The sequence below is a fragment of the Haliotis cracherodii genome, unplaced genomic scaffold (genome assembly GCF_022045235.1).
Source record: "Haliotis cracherodii isolate W230 unplaced genomic scaffold, xgHalCrac1.p SCAF_15, whole genome shotgun sequence".
Classification (NCBI taxonomy): Eukaryota; Metazoa; Mollusca; class Gastropoda; order Lepetellida; family Haliotidae; genus Haliotis; species Haliotis cracherodii.
The window spans coordinates 31,971,740-31,992,808 of NW_027266270.1; the positions used below are offsets into that span (position 1 = coordinate 31,971,740).

At 40.9% G+C, this 21,069-nt stretch overlaps 1 protein-coding gene across 1 annotated transcript in view; it reads right to left on the reverse strand.

Moving 5' to 3' along the window:
- LOC139461642 (cholecystokinin receptor-like) overlaps nt 1-21,069 on the reverse strand; it is a 58,065-nt gene that overhangs the window by 35,836 nt on the left and 1,160 nt on the right. The window contains exon 2 of the mRNA XM_071243108.1: nt 600-643. Coding sequence (XP_071099209.1) covers nt 600-643 — 44 coding nt within the window. The remainder of the gene's footprint in view (nt 1-599; nt 644-21,069) is intronic.

Below are 21,069 nucleotides of genomic sequence, written 5' to 3' on the forward strand. Positions count from 1 at the left end.
CGCCTCGGTGGGCGTGGCTTAATGTTTTACATTCATTGGGAAATGAATGCAATAACACGTGACCAATACAGCTAATCAGAATGCAGGAGTTTCAATGAACACGTCGAATTTAATTCATTCACAATTAGCATAACATCATAACTTCATCCATTGACAGCAATGGTTGAACAAGCATATCGGTCATTGCTAAACCAAGAGCGTCTCCATGATAAAGGCAGAAAGGGACGAACTAAACGCTTCCGCGCAAATGTATCCAACAATTTGAACATGTTCTATGTTGGTCAAGTATGCATTTTGATTCACACCCCGTGAAAAAAGAATGAAATAACAGGAAATATTTGATTAAAATATTTATCAACAGATAAATGGACGAACGAGCATATGGTCGAACCCCTTTGTCTTCAGGCGAACGCTTTAAGCACTGGCCTACCTAACCCCCATACGAGCATGTTGAAAAAACACGTGGAACAAAAATAAATGATTAAATGAATGGAGGGATGGAGAATGAATAATGATGATGACGATGATGATGATGATGATAATAATTATTGCTGCTGCTGATGACACTGAAAAAAAGAAAACCGAAGTAAAAAACTTACCTCAAAAGCCCTGACTGCTTGTGTATTGTTTTCTTTCGTTCCTCAGAGACTGTTGTCACACTCAGACCTTTGTTCGGCGTGTCCGCTCAACGCTATAAGTGGTCTCCAGTGGCTGCACCAGATCAATATGCGCGTTCAGACTGACCAATCTGTGCAAGGGTAACAAACGATAGGCAACAGTAATAGTTATTTCCGACTTTTCTTTTGTAGCAGCTCGTTCTGGCGTTAATGATTCTCAACAGGATATTGTTTATGCTTCTGGCGTTAAAGAATAAGCCAAATAGAAATTATTATTTTCCCGAAATGTACTCCTTTTCCGTAACCGCTTCAATCTGTAAATTTGTTTTCTCTGAAAAAAGGATCCAGACAATATTTCTTTTTGTGACTTTTAGTTAACATCTCCCCCCAAAACAACAACAAACAAAAACAAAACAAAAAAACCCAAACAAAACAAACCAACAAACAAAAACTGTAACAAATGATCTTTTCCCCAGCGTATTCTGCGTTTAAAGTCCGCCGAAAGAGATTCCACTTGGCGTAAAAAGTAAAATACCGGTGAAAATTGCATAAATGACATCACGTGTTAAAATGAACATCTCGACGTCTAAGAGTTTGTCCTTTAGGTTTGCAGGTCTTGCTCCTAGGTTCGAATCCTAGATTCGTAATAACTGTTCCGTGGTTTCCATTTTGGTAAGGTGTTTCCAGCTTCGACCTTGAGTTTGACACTTGAGTTTGACACTTGAGTTTGACACTTGAGTTGGAGAATACTCTCGCATACGGAACTCGACCATCTGTTGTGAAAAATAACATCACAAACTTCATGAATTATCCAACAAACTATTGATTTGCGTATGCCGACAAATACCCAATGGTACGATAATCTGTGAGTGAGTTGGGTTTAACGCCACGTTTAACAGTATTCCAGTTATATCGCGGCGTGCCAGCTTAATGTGGGAGGAAAGCCCGAAGTGATGCAGGTCTCAGACGTTAACCACTTCGGTAAAACCCACGATCATGGGTATAGTGCTGACAAACGTAGAAACATAATCGGGGCGAACCGGGATTCGAGCCAACAATCATAGGTTTCTGGCTTGCCCAAGGGACGCAACTCTGCACAGCGAATCGCGGCGCCTTAGACGACTGGGCCCCCCGTGCCCCCCGATAATCTGTGGTATTCGCCAGGTAGTTCATGTAACTGCAACAAGATGCTGTGTTGTTAGCGCTTGTCGAACACTGGAATTACCTTATAGGAGTGGGTTCAGATTATGACATAAGACATGGCTCCTTCTAAAGTTTTCCCTCCGCCGGAAAGGAGGAAGTTTATCCACACAAAAGTGTTTGAATAAATCTCTGTCGGACATGTCTAGACAACGACTGATCAATTTTAATGGAATACTCTAAAAATACCCTATAACTGTAAACGCAAAAATATTGCCTTGTACCCCCCTGGGGTATGTTTACCCCTGAGGCAAAGAAGTGCGTGTAACCTAAGAACATTAATATGTGAATAAAAGTTACAATATAGTGTGGAACGTACTGAATACAACATATGTGTATACAGTAGCATGCCGTATATCTGCCTCGAGAAAAGCCCCCTGAAGATCCTGGTTAGAATAGGTCTTCAACCCATACTTGTCGTAAGAGGCGACTTAGGTTGGTTTGTTTGTTTCTTGTTTAACGCCGCACTCAGCAATATTCCAGCTATATGACGGCGGTCTGTAAATAATCGAGTCTGGACCAGACAATCCAGTGGTTGATATCATGAGCATCGATCCACGCACGTGGGATTGATGACATGCATCAAACCAAGTCAGCGAGCCTGACCACCCGATCCCGTTAGTCGCCTTTTACGACAAGCATAGTCACCTTTTACGGCAAGCATGGGTTGCTGAAGACCTATTCTACCCCGGAATCTTCACGGGTCAGGCGACTTAGGTCATCGGATGGTCAGGTTCGCTGACTTGGTTGTTTGTTGGTTGTTTACATTGGTTGTACGGCCCCGTGTGCTGTCATCGAAGCCCAATGGAGAGCTAGCTATAGCGATACGGTCACTTTGATGTATAAATATATATTGTCATGAAATTCACTGTCGCAGTTGAAGTAGCATATCTATATAATTATGCAAAACAATATGTAAAGCGCCTTCAAATACTTGCGTAAGTCCGTTCTATACTGATTTCTGAAAATGCGCGTTTGTTTACAAACAAAAGAAAAGTCTGATCACGTGATATGCAAATTAGCCTGTGACAGTGGTGTTATGCTGAGTCACCACTGCGCCGTAGTGTGGCTAGCAGCTTGATGACGTCGTATATTGGACGACATTATGTTTGAGAGGGAATAGACTAACATCTAGTCTCTGAAATGAACATATCGTACAGTTATCTTAATACAAATATAATAAAAGGGAGCCCAGTGACTCTCTTCATTTTCAGATACTGTAGTAATCTAGACTTGCCAAACATTATAGCTTGCATGGGCTGTATTGGATATATATTTGTATCAGGGTCTGTAAGACAGACTAGAGAGGGAAGTGACCAGTGAGTTGTTCCCAGTAGATGTAGCCGGGCAACGCAGATAAAGGTGATGGCCGAACGATCGCATCCAAAAGTGGGAGAGATATGACAATCGGTATTGGGAGAAAAGGTACAGATAATCGACATGAGGATTGCGGGAAATACCCACCTGTGCATAAAATGGACTTGTCTGACATTGCCGATGTCGGACTCTATAGAGGGAGTCATCATTATTTAAATACGGGTTAATATTTTTTAAAGCTTTTACATTTCATCAACATCCTTAAATATGCTGTGCATAATGTTGATATCTCACATAAGAAATAAACGACTCGTGGTCGTTGTTTATCAGACGACCCTTCTTGGTTAATTCTCCCTGCAGTGTTTTATTGGACGAGTCGTATATTTCTGAAGTAGACTGACGCATATAACTTGAAGTACTGACACATATCGTCAAGTTGTTGACATTACGCGATTCGTAGTGCTGAGTTGCGTCCCTCGGGCACGCCAGAAACCTATGATTGTGGGTTCGAATCCAGGTTCGACCCGATTCTTTCTAGGTTTGTCAGCACCATACCCATGCCCGTGGGTTTCACCGAAGTGGTAAACGTCTGAGACCTGCATCACTTCGGGCTTTCCTCCCACCTTAGGCTGACACGCCGAGATATATCTTGAATACTGTTAAAAGCGGCGTTAAACCCAACTTGACCCAACTTGACATAACAGTGAGTAGTCCAGACATTCGCCAGCCAGTTTGTACTGTTAGATAAACACGCCACTCTAGCCTCCCTTGTCAACTGCAACACATGTATCTATAGTTGAAAATACCTGACTGATTATGAGTTACCATTTCACCACGCCGCTTCCTAGTAATCAATACTAACACCTGCAAAAGTAGCTTTGATATTTGTCAATCTCAACAGGGTGTCGTAAAACTTTTCAGACCCAGTTAAGGCTAATGTTAGCCACTCGCAATATTTTCATGGCGCAACACTTTCCAGATTGACAGTATATTAATTCATCTTTACTAAGATATATATCATCAGTTATATCTACAAAGATGTTACAGAACGGGGGGAAAGAAAGATACAAACTTTGTACAAAACATTCCTATAAATGGGCAGCGCAGGTGGTTTTGTGCCTGAAACATTTTGGACAGTGTGTTTCTTTATAAACCGTTATTCACTGCTTCATATTTATTGGCTGTGTGAGCATTGCGGAAAATTAACCCTACCAAGTACAGAAAAATAATGTCTACAATGACAATATTGAGCATTTAGGAGTTAAGGGAAGCAAGCCGGGTAGAGGGGCGTTCTGGACCACGAACATTAAACATTTTGCCCAAATTCATTATCAGAATTCCACTGAACGGACACAAAAATGCTTTTGGTTTGAAAAGTAAACAAAGTCATGTGTAGACGTGTAGATGTGCAAATATTAATAAAGTATGTACGGTGAGTGTATATTTGTATTTACGAACATGTATAAATACTGTTAACATAATTTTACGTATGGGTGGATTAATTAAGTCGGGGATTATCTAATACTTAATTCATCGTCATATTGCTTTTACACGTATATGTAGCGTACTTATTCGTTATATATGCCTTCTCGCGAAAACAAGCAACAACAGTAATATAACGAAACCAATCTGGCAAACACCTGTCAGACACAAGGCCTGACCACCTCATTAGGCCATCCAAGATTAGAAAACTATCCGGTGTGATCAGAGCAGCGCGTGTTCGATGTTGTTAAAACAGCCTCTGTCTGCCCAGGTCTTTACTAGACGAACACATTTACCGATGTTCTACTAATTGCGATAATGAAGCTGCAAGAACGTCCTCGGCATCGACCAAATGCCCGGGCTACGCTCCCTTGTTTTGTGCTTGAATTACCATATATGAGTCAATATTCTGTCTCATCTTGATGCATCTTTGATAATGAGCTTGGGCAAGGTAGATGTTGTTTGTTTGTTGTTTAACGCCGCACTAAGAAACATTCCAGCTATATGACGGCAGTCTGCAAATAATCGAGTCTGGACCAGACAACCCAGTGGTTGATATCATGAGCATCGATCCACGCAATTGGCATGCATCAACCAAGTCAGCGAGCATGACCACCCAATCCCGTTAGTCGCCTCTTGCGAAAAGCATAGTCGCTGTTATCGCAAGCACATCTTTCCGAGGCAAGTGAGTTAACTGACTTTAAAAGTCCAGTTTCCACCCTTGCCGAACTAGGCTGGAATTCCTGGGCGCGATCGTAGCGCCACCAGTGGTTATTATGAGTTATGTCCTTTCTGAGCCTTTTCTATCGACTAATTCCATTCCATCACTTGAATTTGTTTCAAACAAAATGGCGGCGCCCAGTCTAGATCTAAATTGTGATAAAACGGGTCTTACATCGCAAAGTACATCAAATCACACGAGCACCTTGATTAAAAACATGAGGAGGTTTGGAAAATATCTGTTGACAACGACTTGGCGGTGCACATGTTTTGCAAATCCTGCAATTGACCGAACTCTACACGACAGTTTACGAACAGGATTTCGATTTCGTTGTGAGATTTTGATTGGAATATGCATAGACTCGTTATTCCAGCCAAAATGTAACTCCATAATACCAGCCTAGGTCGGCAAGGGTGGAAACTGGACTTTAATCGTCAGTCAACTCTCTTGCTCCGGGAAGCTATGGCAAGCATGCGTTGCTGAAGACCTATTTTGACCCGGATCTTCACGGGTAGACAAGGTCTATGTACAACACGTGATACATGACACCTTATACAGATGTGTTAAGACCCGATTCACACTTGTGGTGGGCTACAAAAAAACCCTGATCGTAGTTCATATGTCTCGTCTATAATAGTATCCATGTCACACACACGCACGCACACACGCTCACACGCACACACGCACGCACGCACGCACGCACGCACACACGCACGCACGCACACACGCTCACGCACACACACACACACACACACACACACACACACACACACACACACACATAAAGAACATGAGTATCAACTGCAGTACATCAATGTTACTGCGCAGTTAGTGGGAGTTTATACTATACGGTTATCAACAATACTGAACCTCTTCACCGCTATTAGAATATTGCTGAAAAACAGCCCACTTTCCTTTCTAAAAATATCATGGAATGGCGATAAAGACAAACCTTTTTCCGAAGAGTGTGTGGTTGACCTTCTCAAGTCGACTAAAATCTGCATCGTTACTTCAATGGCAGATTTCACCTGGTAGATGATTTACATTTTTTTCTCTTCCATTTTGTTTCTTTTTATAAATACGAATACTAATATGTCGAAGAATTTTGAATTTTGAAATAGCATGGAGCAGAAATAACTTTTGTTTTTCAAAATGTACCTCTTTGCGCAGCTGGGTCCTTGGACGTGTCAGATAATCAGGGGTCGAAACATGACCTGGTTCTGCGTCTTGGTTTGTCTACACCATACCCGTACATGTGAGGGGCGGTCGGATAGCCTAGTGGTTTAAGCGTTCGCTCGTCACGCCGAAGACCCGGGTTCCATTCTCGACATGGGTACAATGTGTGAAGCCCATTTCTGGTGTCCCTCGCCGTGATATTGCTGGAATATTGCTAAAGCGGCGTAAAACCATACTCACTCACTCACCGTACATGTGAAGTTCTTCAACATGGCAGCTGTGTCACTGACTGAAATACAGTGTGTCCCATTATTTATTTCCAAATCATTTTATGATTTAATCAATGTGCTTAAGTGATTTGAAAGAAGTAGCGAAGTCCAATGCAATATCCTCGTGTTTTTTTCAGGTTTAAAATTGCCTTGACTTTGCATGTGTTTGTGACGGATGCCGCCTGATAGTAGTTCATTCACACATGCTTGGGATATTATCGAAATCGTACCATGGACTCAGACTGCTAGCAGCAGTGATTACTTATTATCATGGAAAGGATGTGTCATTTCTATTAACGCATACTGATGTGTTAAGCACATGTAGTACCAGAGAAAAACAATTATCAGACATTACAACATATCGTTGATTGTTATTTTGACGTGTGGGGGCACGGGTGGCCCAGTCGTCTTAGGCGCCGCAATTCGCTGTGCAGAGTTGCCTATGATTGTGGGTTCGAATCCCGGTTCGCCCCGATTATATTCCTAGGTTTGTCGGCACCATACCCTCACTTGTGGGTTTCACCGAAGTGGTAAACGTCTGAGACCTGCATCACTTCGGGCTTTCCTCCCACATTAAGCTGACACGCCGCGATATAACTGGAATACTGTTAAAACGGCGTTACACCCAACTCACTCACTCACTCACTACTTTGACATGTAATTACAGTAAAGTACGGTTATAACGAACTCAAAGGGACTACTAATTTTAGTTCGTTATAACCGTAGTTCGTTATAAGCATATATACAGCATAACTACAGCAACTAGTCGGGACCATAAAGTAGGTTCGTTATATCCGTAAGTTCGTTATAAGCGTGTTCGTTATAACCGTAGTTTACTGTACTGTTATGAGATTGTGCAACATGTGATTCACTTGCGGAGCACACAACACATGTAATTAGATGTTGAAACCCGAGACAACATCAAAATTATTTAGAGAAACGTCAACTCATATGTTCAGAAGACTCAAAGACTGGAAGAGCGTAGGGTTGGTATACGAGAGGTTGGTAAGTAAGAAGACGAACAACTTCCGGTTTATTGCATATAGCGATGTTTCGATGTCGATTCTTACACCGATATCAAGCCTGAGTGAGTTATCAAACAGTGTAAGAATCTACACCGAAACATCGCTATATGCAATATACCAGAAGTTGTTGTCAATAAAGTAGTACATCTTCTGGCTGGAAGAGAGTAACATATATTGAATACTCCAACAAACTATCAAAGAATGATGACACAACAATGAATGCGAATGAAAAAAAGTTCAGTGGCTCAAAACATTATCCAATCTCTTTAAAATCCGATCTCAGTTCTCGCTACCGCTAAACAAAGTTTGCGGTAGCGAGAACTAAGATCGGATTTTAATGAGATTGAACATTATCTGGAGCCCTGGTCTCTCTCACTCAATTCTGTTAAAAGCCTGGCAACCGGCTGAAGGGAATCGATTAAGACTCACCTAATTGGCACGTGTCAGCTTGCATAATAGTGTGTATCTTATGCTAATATTCCATACAGACCACGAATCCCACGAATTGATAATTTTTAGGATTCGTAGTTGAATCGTAATCAGTTCGTGAAATTCTTAAATGATTCGCATGTATTCGTAGTTAGTTCTTACAATTCATGAGCTATCGGGAATTCGTGGCAAAAGTTTTGGCCACGAACTCCCGATTAAAAAATATCGTAGTTAATTCGTAACAAATCGTAATGCATTCTTAGGCATCGTAACTGAATCGTAATCGATTCGTAGGCATTCGTAGGTATTCTTAACTCATTCGGGGATTCGTGAATTTGTGGCTTTACGACGAATCGGCTACGAATCTGTCACGAATCCCACGAATACACGCCGAAGCTATCAAAATTGTCAAGAATAGTCACGAATTCATTTTTATTCGTACCTGATTCGTACATGCATTCGGCGTATTCTTAACTGGTTCGTAACTGATTCCTAACTTTCGTGCAGTATTCGTAATAGCTTCCTGTAAATCGTAGTGAATTCTTGACAATATTCATGCGAATCCCGCCGAATTACACGAATATTCGTAACTCTATCGTACCTGTATCGTAACTAGATCGTAGAGCGTCATGAATTGAACCAGAATATTTGCTAAATTCCACGAATCCTAAAATTTACAAATCGTGGCGATTCGTGGGATTCGTGCCCTGTGTGGAATAGTAGCATTACCCAGACCCTAAGCGAAATGAGGTTAACGTATTGTTTTGTTTGCTTGTTGTTAAACGCCGAAGCAATATATGACGTTGGTCTGTGGATAGAGTGTGGACCAGACAATCCAGTGATTGACATCATGAGCATCGGTTTCTTTTCTGACTTTAAATCTATAGCCTCCATGACAACCACGTCAACTGTCGCGTGATGTACAGATTACTGTCACTGCCACAAGTACATTCTCTCTTGGGGTAGCCTAGCGTTTGTTCGTCACGCCGACGACCCGGGTTCAATTCCCCACATGGGTATAATGTGTGAAGCCAAATTCTGGTGTCCCCCGCAGTGATATTGCTGGAATATTGCTAAAAGCGGCGTAAAACCATACTCATTCACTCTCTTGTTAAATAGTAAGTATCATCAAGCAACTAGAAAAACGCCTCAATTAATGATGGCTCCCTGTCAGTTAGAAAACCCCCCAACCTTATCGCCTATGTGAGACAATATTACCTAAATATACTAAAATGGCTTTCTAACTGAGAACTTAAGCTTAATCCAAGTTTGGCTCCTGTCAACTAGCAATATCCCTCAATTAAAGCAGGCACCCTATCAGATAGAAACTTACTTTAAATAACTGGCAATCCACTATTGGCTATCAACAATAATAAACATATTATGTGCGCTTCAATCCGTTCTTGTAATATGATGTTTTTGTGGGCAGTTGGCCTTTACACTGAAACAAAAACTGTCTGTCTGTAATTTGGACCATGTGACGCCGTGTAAACCTTTTGACCAACTGTGGGGGCATAACACATTATTGATCAAGTCATCTCAAACGTTCATTGTTGAGATGAACCACACAATCCTGTTGTCGTTCTTAGTCGTTTGCATCCTCACACGACACCGCCAACATGCTCTAGTGATTGCCTCGGGAAGATGCTGTCGAGGTTGATCTTCATCAAGGTTGATCTTCATTAACTGACTATAAAAGTCCAGTTTCCTCCCTTGTCGAACTAGGCTGGTGTATTGGAGTTATATTTTGGCTGGACTAACGAGTCTATGCATAGTCCAATCAAAATCGCGTAACGAAATAGACGTTCGGGTCGTTAACAACATGGCGACTGCCGTGAAGATTTCGGTTGAGCGCAGGATTTACAAAGCATATGTACCGTCAACTGGGCGTCGACAGATATCTTCAAAATCTTTTCATGTTTCAGAACGAGGTGCTCAAGTGATTTGATGCACTTGACGAGGTATAGGCGCGTTTTATTACAATAAAGATTCTGATCATCCATCAGATCGCCTTGATTACGTTGTTCAAAGCAAATGAAAGAGATATGAGAGGTGGAATCCGATTGGTCAATAGAGGGACATAAAAGGGACATAACTCGTAGTAGCCACTCGTGGCGCTACGATCGAGCCACGAAATTCCAGCCTCGGGTATTCCAGCCAAGGGTAAAAACTGGACTTTTATAGTCAGTAAACTCCCTTGCCTCAGGAAGATGGATCTCAATACACATCAGAACTCAGTGTCAGCTGCAAGTGAATATGGGGATAAAATCTCGATTTTCCATTGTAATATATCTCCATTCTATACGTAAGAAATAAACTTTGCTGTACCCAACGTGTTATGTATTTAAGTATAGTTTTGCCCTGAACTAGCATATTAAAGTACAGGATGCTCGGTGACTAAGTGCTTTGACGTTATAATAGTTCAGGGCAAAACTATACTTGATTACACTATGCATCGGGGTAAAGCAAACTTTATTACTTTTCTAAGATGATAAATTTAAGACTAACCCTGTGTTATATTTGAGATGGGTTTAAAATCAAATCTGTAATAATTGGCGCCGTAAACTGAAAATCCTTGAACAGGGCAAGATGACGGGCTGTTCCTCCTAACTGCCTGCACCCTTACGTAATAAGGCAAAGTATGCTTTAAACATAAACAAAACCCACCAGAATAACAGGTAGTTTATGATTAAATTTAAGCTAACTACCCGATAAATAGCAAATAATGAGGAACGAGACGTGGAATATTTCTCGATGAAACTTTATTCTGTCAAAAGATTCGAACATGCGCTCTCAGCTTGAGGACGTCGTAAATCGGACGACAATATTTTGGAGAGGGTAGTGAGTTGTTCCCCTTAGAGCTAGGAAACACAGATAAACGCAATGGCCAAACTACCTCATCCAAAAGTGTGCAAGATATGTAAATCTGTATTGGGAGGAAAGGTATAGGGAATCACTGGGAGAATTGCGAGAATATTCAGCAAATACCAACCTTAAACCCCCTATTGATAAAATGAACTTGTCTGACATTGGCGAGATCGGGTCGTATTAAGGGAGTCATCATTATTTATACGAGTAAATGTTTAGTAAACTCGTAAATTTTATTAACATCCTCAGGGAGGTTGTAAATGATGTTTATGTCTCAAATAAGAAATAAACGACTCGTTGTTGTTATTTATCGTACAGTAAAACACTGTATGGAGAATAAACCCCTCATGGTTTTATTGTGCGATAAACAACCACGAGACGTTTATTTATTAAATAAGTCACATGTAATTATCCGTTCAGTGTGTGATTATGAATAATTCCAAGCAGTAACAAGTAGGATTTACATTTAAGTTTTTATATTAATTTGCTTTAGTTTAATTACATGACACAAAACATGACATGACATTTACCATGTATCGTATTCGACATAATAAGCGCCCAGGGCGCTCTCAAAGTTAGAAATATACTCAACAACAAAAGTTCCTGTGACACCAATATTTTAGTGTATTTTTCAAACATTTTTTCCAAAAGTAAAATTTGGTTTTCAATATTGTAGTACATGTATGGAATCAAGTCACAAAAACTGCTACAGAAAAGCATGTATTCCGTGCAAATATTGACTTTAATGCAAGCCCCATGCATTTCGCTACCCAAGAATGGATATAAAAACATGTGCGTTAACGGGATGCCATATGCATTGTTTAGCATCGTGCTGACAACAACCACTCAGAAAAACAACAACATTACGCAATTATTCAACATTACGAAATGCCACGTCTGTCCGAAAATGAGCGTCTGCGAGCCATTGGTATGCCTGAAGCAGGATCGAGTCAACGTTGCAAGACAATTTAACGTCTACAGAAACACCATTTGGTGTCTATGGCAACGTTGGCAACAGACGAATGCAGTCAGAGACCATCCTCGGAGTGGCAGGCCACGCGTAACCAATAATCGACAAGACAACAGGATTCGAACATCACATCTACGAAATCGATTCCAGCCAGTAACAGTGACTGCAAGAAGCATCCCTGGCCTTCGACGAATATCTTCACAAACCGTACGTCGTCGCCTTTAGATGTGCAGGGATTGTCGCCAGAAGACCCGCCAGACGTCCCATTTTGACAGGATACCACCGTCAAGCACTTCTGCAGTGGTGCGGACAGCGTCTACGCTGGACGGCCATGCAGTTGGGACAAGTTCTATTCACTCACGAGTCTCGTTTTCACCCCAGCCACATCGATGGACGGATTCGAGTGTACCGACGTCGAGGTGAACGTTACGTCAATCATTGTGTCATGGAAGAAGATCGGTTCGGGGGCGGCAGCGTTATGGTATGGGGTGGGATTACAGCAAGACAGAGGACCCGTTTGATAGTGGTAGAGGGATATCTCAATGGACAGCACTACCGCGACGAGATCATCGGCCCTGTTGTTCTACCGTTTTTTGCGTCGTGTTGGCCCAGGCGTCATGACCTTTCAACATGACAACGCCCGGCCTCATATTGCTCGACTTGTTCAGGATTCTCAACAACGTGAATGTCATCCCCTGGCCGGCTCGCTCCCCTGATCTCTCACCAATCGAGCACATGTAGGATGAGATGGATCGGAGCCTTCGACGTCAACCACGTGTTCCACAAACACTCCAGGAACTTCGAAACATGCTCCAGCAGATATGGACAGATATCCAAAAGGACTGTGCGGCGCCTGGTCCATTCCGTGACACGAAGATGTTTTGCTTGCATCGCAACCAGAGGTGGACACACACGCTATTGATGTGTAAATTGACATTTTGGTATGTTTATGTTTCTATGAAATCACGCATTTTCTGATGTCAGTATGGCAAATTAAACCATTTGAACACTTACAGGAGTCTTTTATCTGTTGCAAACCGAAATTGTTTCAGATTTGGTAAAAAACATAACTTTGCTTTAAATCTAATTCAATGTCACAGTACCTTTTGTTGTTCAGTATAGGTGGCTCTTATTAGAATAAACTTTTGGTGAAAAAATTGAAAGATCGTAAATTTCGTGGTTTATGCTGACAGCCTGAATTGACAAAAAGAAAAGTTTGTGTGTATTATACACTTCAGATATATTTTTCCAGAATTTAATTGTCCATAATTAAAGGTGCATATAACAGTCGAGTGCGTATTATACGTGAATAAATAAGTCTTGTGTACATTGATCAATCTGAAGGAATTGGGATTGTTCACTTGCCAATATGCATGTATTAACAAATATCGCTATGTACTCTCTGAACTGATAAACAAAAATCTTAGAAAAATGTTTGCATGTTGATTCAGAACGTCAGTACCAACACGGATGCTGCTCTGTTACAACCCTTAATGTAAAAATTACTGTTAATGTAAAAAAAAATGACATTAAGGTTTACGTGTTAACTCTTAATGTAAAAAGAATTACATTAAGAGTAACAATCCACACCCCTTAATGTAAAAAGATATTTTTTTTACATTAATTGTTAATATCGTACATATCGCCCCTTAATGTAAAATGTTCTTATAAACAAAGTTTGATTGGATATATAGGATTCCTTTTGCTATGTTCACGTTTTTTATTGTTTTTGCTCGGTTTCTTGAAATTATTCGTAATAAGCGACAGCGTGAGAAACTGACTTTGCTCAGATCTGAGAACAAGAGGGGCTATCATTAGAATGGCAGGCTCGTTATTAAGGACATGCCAGCTACTACTCTGGAAGGTGATGAGCATCAGTTGTCGGCTCCAGTTGCAGATCGCGATTCAAGTGGAACATCGTCAACTGTGGATCAGAAGCGGGTGCTGCCGTCAAGGTCAAGGTCAAAAGCATATTACAAAATACATTGCACGGAATAGAGAAGATTTAACCATCAAACTGTCCGACATTGGCTTTGTTTCTTTTGTATCTGAACATGACATTGTTGCTTTATTTGAAAAATAGTCAATAGATTATTACTTTAGTGACATTTTTCCAGAATAAAAACTGTTTTGTTTACCAGCCACAAAAAGGTTAAAGTTCGGAGGTATTCGGGAGGAATACCTTTGAAAAAATATTCACTGGTAAGACGTTTTATTGAGTTTCGATACAGATAACATGCTATTACTATTCTGTTGGATAAAAGTATGTTTGGTTTCAGTAGCGCTACAGTATGTGTGTTTACATATATTCAGCCGGAGAGTTCGACCTGGTAATAATAACAAAGATAGACAAAATGGGGTAGAGATTTTGTTGTATTTGTTATTGAGTACACTGGAAGAGGACCCAGCTGTTTATATCATTGTACTTGGATTTGTTTGTTTGCCTGTTGTTTAACGCCGCACTCAGCTATATTCCAGCTACATGGCGGTTGTCTGTAAATGTAGACAACCCAGTGGTCGACATCATGAGCATCGATCCACGCATTTGGGGTATGATGACATGCATCAACCAAGTCAGCGAGTCTGACCACCCGATTCCGTTAGTCGCCTCTTACGTCCAGCATAGTTACCTCTTACGGCAAGAATGGTTGCTGAAGACCTATTCTACCCCGGATGTTCGCAGGTCGATTGTACATGAACAGTAGAACCGGTGTGACGCGGGACTATGTGGAGAACGATGTTATTCACCATGTTGAAAGTAATAATTACTTAGTAGATATTTTTACACAATTTGAGATGGAAAGATAAATTACTTTGGAGAAACGCTTTTGGAAATGTACTCAATTCTGAACATATATATTGTGATTTGGAGATTTGGAACTGACTTTCAAATCGGTGACTGAACATTTATTTGGCATTTAGTTAGTGCGTGAATTGGGTTTAACACCATTTTTAACAGTATTCCATTTATATCACGGCGTGTCAGCTTAATGTGGGAGGAAAGCCCGAAGTGATGCAGGCCTAAGACCGTTACCACCTTGGTGAAACTCGGTATGGTGCTGACAAACCTAGAAACATAATCAGGGCGAACCGGGATTCGAACCCACAATCATAGGTTTCTGGCGTACCCAAGGGACGCAACTCTGCACAGCGAATCGCGGCGCCTTAGACGACTGGGTCACCCGTGCCCCCTATTGGGCATTTAGGGTGTAGTGTGATAGATTATGGTTTGGAATCGAGTGACATGTTGCCCGATGATGATGAATGTTTCTGTTAAAAACATGAACGGTGCCATTATGTAAATGCGTTCAGAAATAACTAAAGATAAAGCATACCTTATTAAGTAAAACAAAGTTTGCAATGAATACAGATAACTGTGTGGAATCAAGAAGGACCAGTTTGCACAATGTAAAAGGAGTGACCTAGAAAATGTTTCAGCGGTAGACTCTAAACGTTTCTGGGACATCATAAAACGTGTGTCTGGACGACCGCAACGACCCAACCCTATTGATATACAACACTCGGGGACTATTTCTCGTCGCTGAATTCTGAACCAATGGGTATTCAGGATAATCTTGGTGAGGTGGAGGACATAGTGACAGGTCAAGGTTATGTGCAAGAACTGACAATTGACATATTAGAATCCACAATCACCAGATTCGAACTTTTTGAAAGCAACATGTACAGTGCCTAGCAACATAATAAATCAGCTGGCCTTGACGACATCTATGGAAGCCATTGTACAAACATGGTTTGAGTGCCAAAATGGGTAAAATGTTACAATCCTTGTAGAGTAATGTAAAGGCCTGTGTTCGTTCAAACAACAGAGTATCTGGTATATGTGTTGCTTCATGGGTGTGAGTCACGGGTGTATGCTTTGTCCCTTTTTGTTTCAGTTTTTTCATAAACGAATTGCTTACAAAATGGAACAAAATTGTCGTTTTGGTGTTAAGTTACATCCGGAATATATTCATATTTTGCTAATTCTATTAGCGGAAGACCTTATTGTGTTTGGAAATACTGTCAACAACGTACAAACGAAGTTGAATATCTTACATGATGACTGTTGTAAATTGGAAATGCCAGTCAATCTATCGAAAACAAAAATAGTTGTTATTCAAAAATAGGGGAGGTTTATCACTCTATGAAAAAATGGAATTATAATGGAAATGCGTATGAAGTAGTTACTGGATACAGTTATCTTGGCTTGTATTTTAGCAATAGATTACTGAGGTCGAATGCTTAAATAATATTGCAATTGAGGCAAGAAAGGTGTTCATGGTCCTGTTAATTGGTATACATTCCTTGAAACCATATACGCCTCACTTTTACTTCAAATGTTTTGATACAAAGATAACACGGGGCTGGGATTTGGGGGTTCAGTGACAGAACCGAGTCTGGCAAATGTTCTTTTCAGTCGCTCGCTGTTTTGAAATGTGTCGAATATTGTCTCTTGTCTCTTTATAATATGCAGGAATCTCGTTAACCCCAAAATATGTTGCGGTTGTATATGGAATACTTTAAAGGACATTGTCGCGTTGTCGCATTGCCACCCTTGCAAAAACAAGCAAAAATTGTCAAAATTTGCCAAAGCGCGGCATTGCGACAACGCGACAACGCGACATTTGGGCCATTTGTCGCATTGTCGCATTGTAAGATGTCCGAAAGGCTTATGTGACGTATTGCCATCCGTCTTCGTACGGCGTGCGTCATCCGTCATGCGAAATCTATTCACAATACGATTTATACCTAAAATATGTCGAAAGATGTCAGCTCCCACAGAGGATCGAATGGTCGGTTCCTAACTGACATGAAATACTCTACAGGCCGTATGCCTAATGTTCTTCTTCGCTATTTTCAATCAACAATGGTCTTACTTCAGGATATGCCAAACTGCTATAGAAAAGGTATAGACTTCATATCCGAAAAATATAAACTTTAAGTGGCTATATTTGACTCGGCACGGTACTTGGGAAATCTACGTTTTTTTTAACCAAACATCATTGCATTGGAATTCCTTTCGTTTGAAATAGCATATGATTCTGGTGTATGCTTAACTGTCATATCCGTAATACTGCAACAAAATGTCCATTATTTTATGCCTAAAACTCTGTTAATGGACCATTCTAACAACCCAACAACTTGGACTGATCTGCTTGGGCTGAGTCCTCCTTTCCGTCGTGTAAACTGCATACTGAGACAAATTAAAATGAGGAGATTAAATTAAGGAGTCTATTACCCCCGCTCACATGTACCTCTATACATATGTGTGTATATTTGCATGCGTGTGTAAATATACATACGTGAGTATACTTGTCATGTGAAGGCGTTTACTCATGTGCGTATATTTACACAAGAAGAAGATTTGCATCATGTCTGAAGCAGGTGCAAATATAAATGTTGTAATGTGAACGTTTATGCCAACGTCAGAGGATGATCTAATTAATATATCTCTTGATTTGCCAACACCCAACAAATTGTCAACAGCTCAACAGTCATACCAACTTTTACGCGGACATCCAGAGCTGGGCGGACGGTGTTTTCTTTGGGTTTCAAGGCGTAAAACAATTGCGTACATATTAAATCAAACACATGCTGCTTCATGCTTCCTCCTGTATGGTAACTTTCTTCTCATTCGACTTCGAAGTGAAAAAAAACTTTTCATGTTCGAGGTCGTGAACAGACTGATGCATTTATAAACGTTACGCCATTTACATACATTATTTACATACCGTAGTTAATTGTCATGTGAACATAAAGTAAGTATACATATACACACGTATGTATAGTTACGCATAAATTACTTACGTGATTATATGTTGTGCATGTGAACGGGGTATAATTCATTCTACTCAATCTGTCTAAAATCCAGTCTATGTACATATTAGAGAAAGTGAATCAGTCAATATACTCATTGCCTGATTGTAGACATTAACTATAACATGTACACACAGCTAGAAGACATGGGTTCTGGCAGTAAGGCACCGACCTTATCATATCCGGGGCGTGTGTGTGTGTGTGTGTGTGTGTGTGTGTGTGTGTGTGTGTGTGTGTGTGCGTGCGTGTGCGTGCGTGCGTGTATGTGTGTGCGTGCGTGCGTGTGCGTGTGCGTGTGCGTGTGCGTGTGCGTGTGTGTGATTTTGTACTTTTTCGACTAGATACTTTTTCGACTACAGCTACAAAACCAGATATTGTTTCAATTGATACTACGACTCTAAATATAAATGTTTTTAAAGAAATACCTTGCAAGATGTCATTTGTGTGGCACACAATGTCTTTTTGTCAATAGCCTGAAGCATAATTTATTCACGAATGTTCCTTGACAATCTATGTTCTATAGTCCCATCCTCACCACTCCCCCGCCCACACCAAGAGGTCGGACCCTAAGTCAGCCCTCTCGATTCTTGCATTATTAATCACCATTCAGAGAAAACCAACACAAACAAACAAAAGGCCTTTCATTATATATTGCTGTAACGAGTCCGCGCAACGAAGGTGAATGCAGTATTTGATATGCTGTGAACAATGCCCTTCGGCGACATGCTCGTCCATTCCCCTGGAGAGAGCCAGCTGAATGCTATAATTATGTACAAGACACCATGCATAATGCATCAGCCCATCTTCCCGAGACAAGGGAGTTAACTGACTATAAAAGTACAATTTCCACACAATGACTCCCCTAAGGCCCAAACGACTCCCCCATTTGTTTTCAAGAATACAAATGTTTTGACACTAATTGTGCAACAGTCTGTGAACGTCGTACACAAATAATATACTCTTCAAAAAAAAGAAACTTGACATAGATGTAAAACCACTTTTTGCCAAATATCTAAAATAATTACATTAAATGAGAACCAGATAAGTCAAACAGAAACATGATGTGTCTATGATTCGCGAAAACACATGCAAAGCACATAAACGTAGCGTTTGGGGATCAAATTTACAGCTTCATCCAAACGCAATCGCCTGTAAAATACGTGCAGCACAGGATCCTGCATTTAGGCATACAGGCCCCCTGCTGAATGGGTATAAAAATCCTCATCAACGGCTGTTCATACAGTCCTTATAAGGGCAGTAGAGGCGGTGACAGAATGCCAAGACTGAATGCAGCTCAACGGAACAACGCCATTGGGAGATTACAAGCTGGAGCAACTCAGCAAGAAGTGGCCAGGCACTTTGGCGTATCCAGACAGACAATCTCCGCACTGTGGACCCGATACAACAACACCAACAGAGTTGACGACAGACCAAGGTCAGGAAGACCAAGGGTGACAACCCAAGCACAAGATCGATACATCCGGCTGCGACACCATCGACACCGCACTACCACAGCCACGTCTACAACCACACAGATCCCTGGGGTACGCAGAATATCAGATCAAACGGTACGCAACAGACTGAGGGAGGCTGGACTTTTTGCACGAAGACCTGTTCGACGTCATGTATTGACCCCACGTCATCTGGCGGATCGTCTGCTTTGGTACCAACAGAAGGCTAGATGGGCACGTGCAAGGTGGAGAAATGTACTGTTTACTGACGAGTCCCGTTTCCTACTCACGCGTGCTGATGGGCGAGCACGTGTCTACGGACGTCGGGGTGAACGTTACGCCCCCAACGGTGTGCAGCAGGTTGTCCCATTTGGCGGCGGGAGTGTCATGGTATGGGCCGGAATTCATCACGGTGGTAGGACGCCTCTCGTGCATGTGGCAGGTGCATTGACAGGTGTGCGTTACAGAGACTTGATCCTACAGCCTTACGTTCTTCCTCACGTCAACGTTCATGGCGGACAGTTCCAGCAGGACAACGCTCGACCGCATATTGCACGTGTTTGCCAGGACTTCTTACAGCACAACAACATCCAGACATTACCTTGGCCAGCCCGGTCACTAGATTTGTCCCCGATTGAGCATCTGTGGGACGAGTTGGATCGACGCGTTCGCAGAAGAAATCCACCGCCCCAAACACTTCCGACGCTTCTCAGTGCACTTCAGCTTGAATGGCAGCACATCCAACAGCGTGTTATTGACAACTTGATTGCATCTATGGGTCGTCGGTGTCAAGCGGTGATTGATACATGTGGTGGGCACAACCGATACTGACATTTTCTGTACCCCTGTGACATTAACTGTATCGTGTACGTGTGTCTGTCTAGGTGACACGATTAATGTTTTGAAGATTGTGTAAATTGATCTTCAAACAGTGTTTCAATTATGGTTTCTGTGTCCTATTTTGAAACAATCGCATTATATTACATTTTGAAAGTCAGTGTCAAGTTTCTTTTTTTGAAGTGTATATATTTTCGATGATTGCACCCATTTTTTTCAGCATATAGTGAAATTACCAGATGTTTTGCATAATAAGATTTTAGGTGATAAATTTGAAGGGCATTATGAAGTAATTTCGTTAAGACTTTTTAAATGCTGTTACACATCAGCAAATTTATTTTCTTACATAATGGCTGGATATGATGTGATATTGACGCTTTACTGCAATATTTGTTTAACTTTGTATTTGTATTAATTATTCTGTTTGATTTACTAACTTTGTATTTCGAATAATACTGCACCTTATGTTTGATTGTTATGTCTAACATTTTTGAGAAAGATAATTTTATGGGCAATATTACCTTTTAGGCAATCTTTCTTCTTCATGTAAAATGTTGATATGCATGCACGATCATTATGTAACAAAATTAATGGAAATCTATATTTTGTTAAAGATATGTAAATAATTACTTTACCTAATGTGATATGTTAATAAGTTTCCTTTTTACGGTTATTTTTGTCATCAAATTAACTTAAAGTGAACTTTAAGTGTGCTTTGTGTACGAAGTCGGCGCGGTCATTGTTTTATTGTTGTTTAATAGGTGGTTGATACACTTATGTCTCTTTATACGCGAAATATATAATAGGTTTTATTAAAGTTACCTATTGATTTTAATGCAGCGACTCGCCAATTACAATACACTACACTCTTCAAAATAAGGGACGCACAA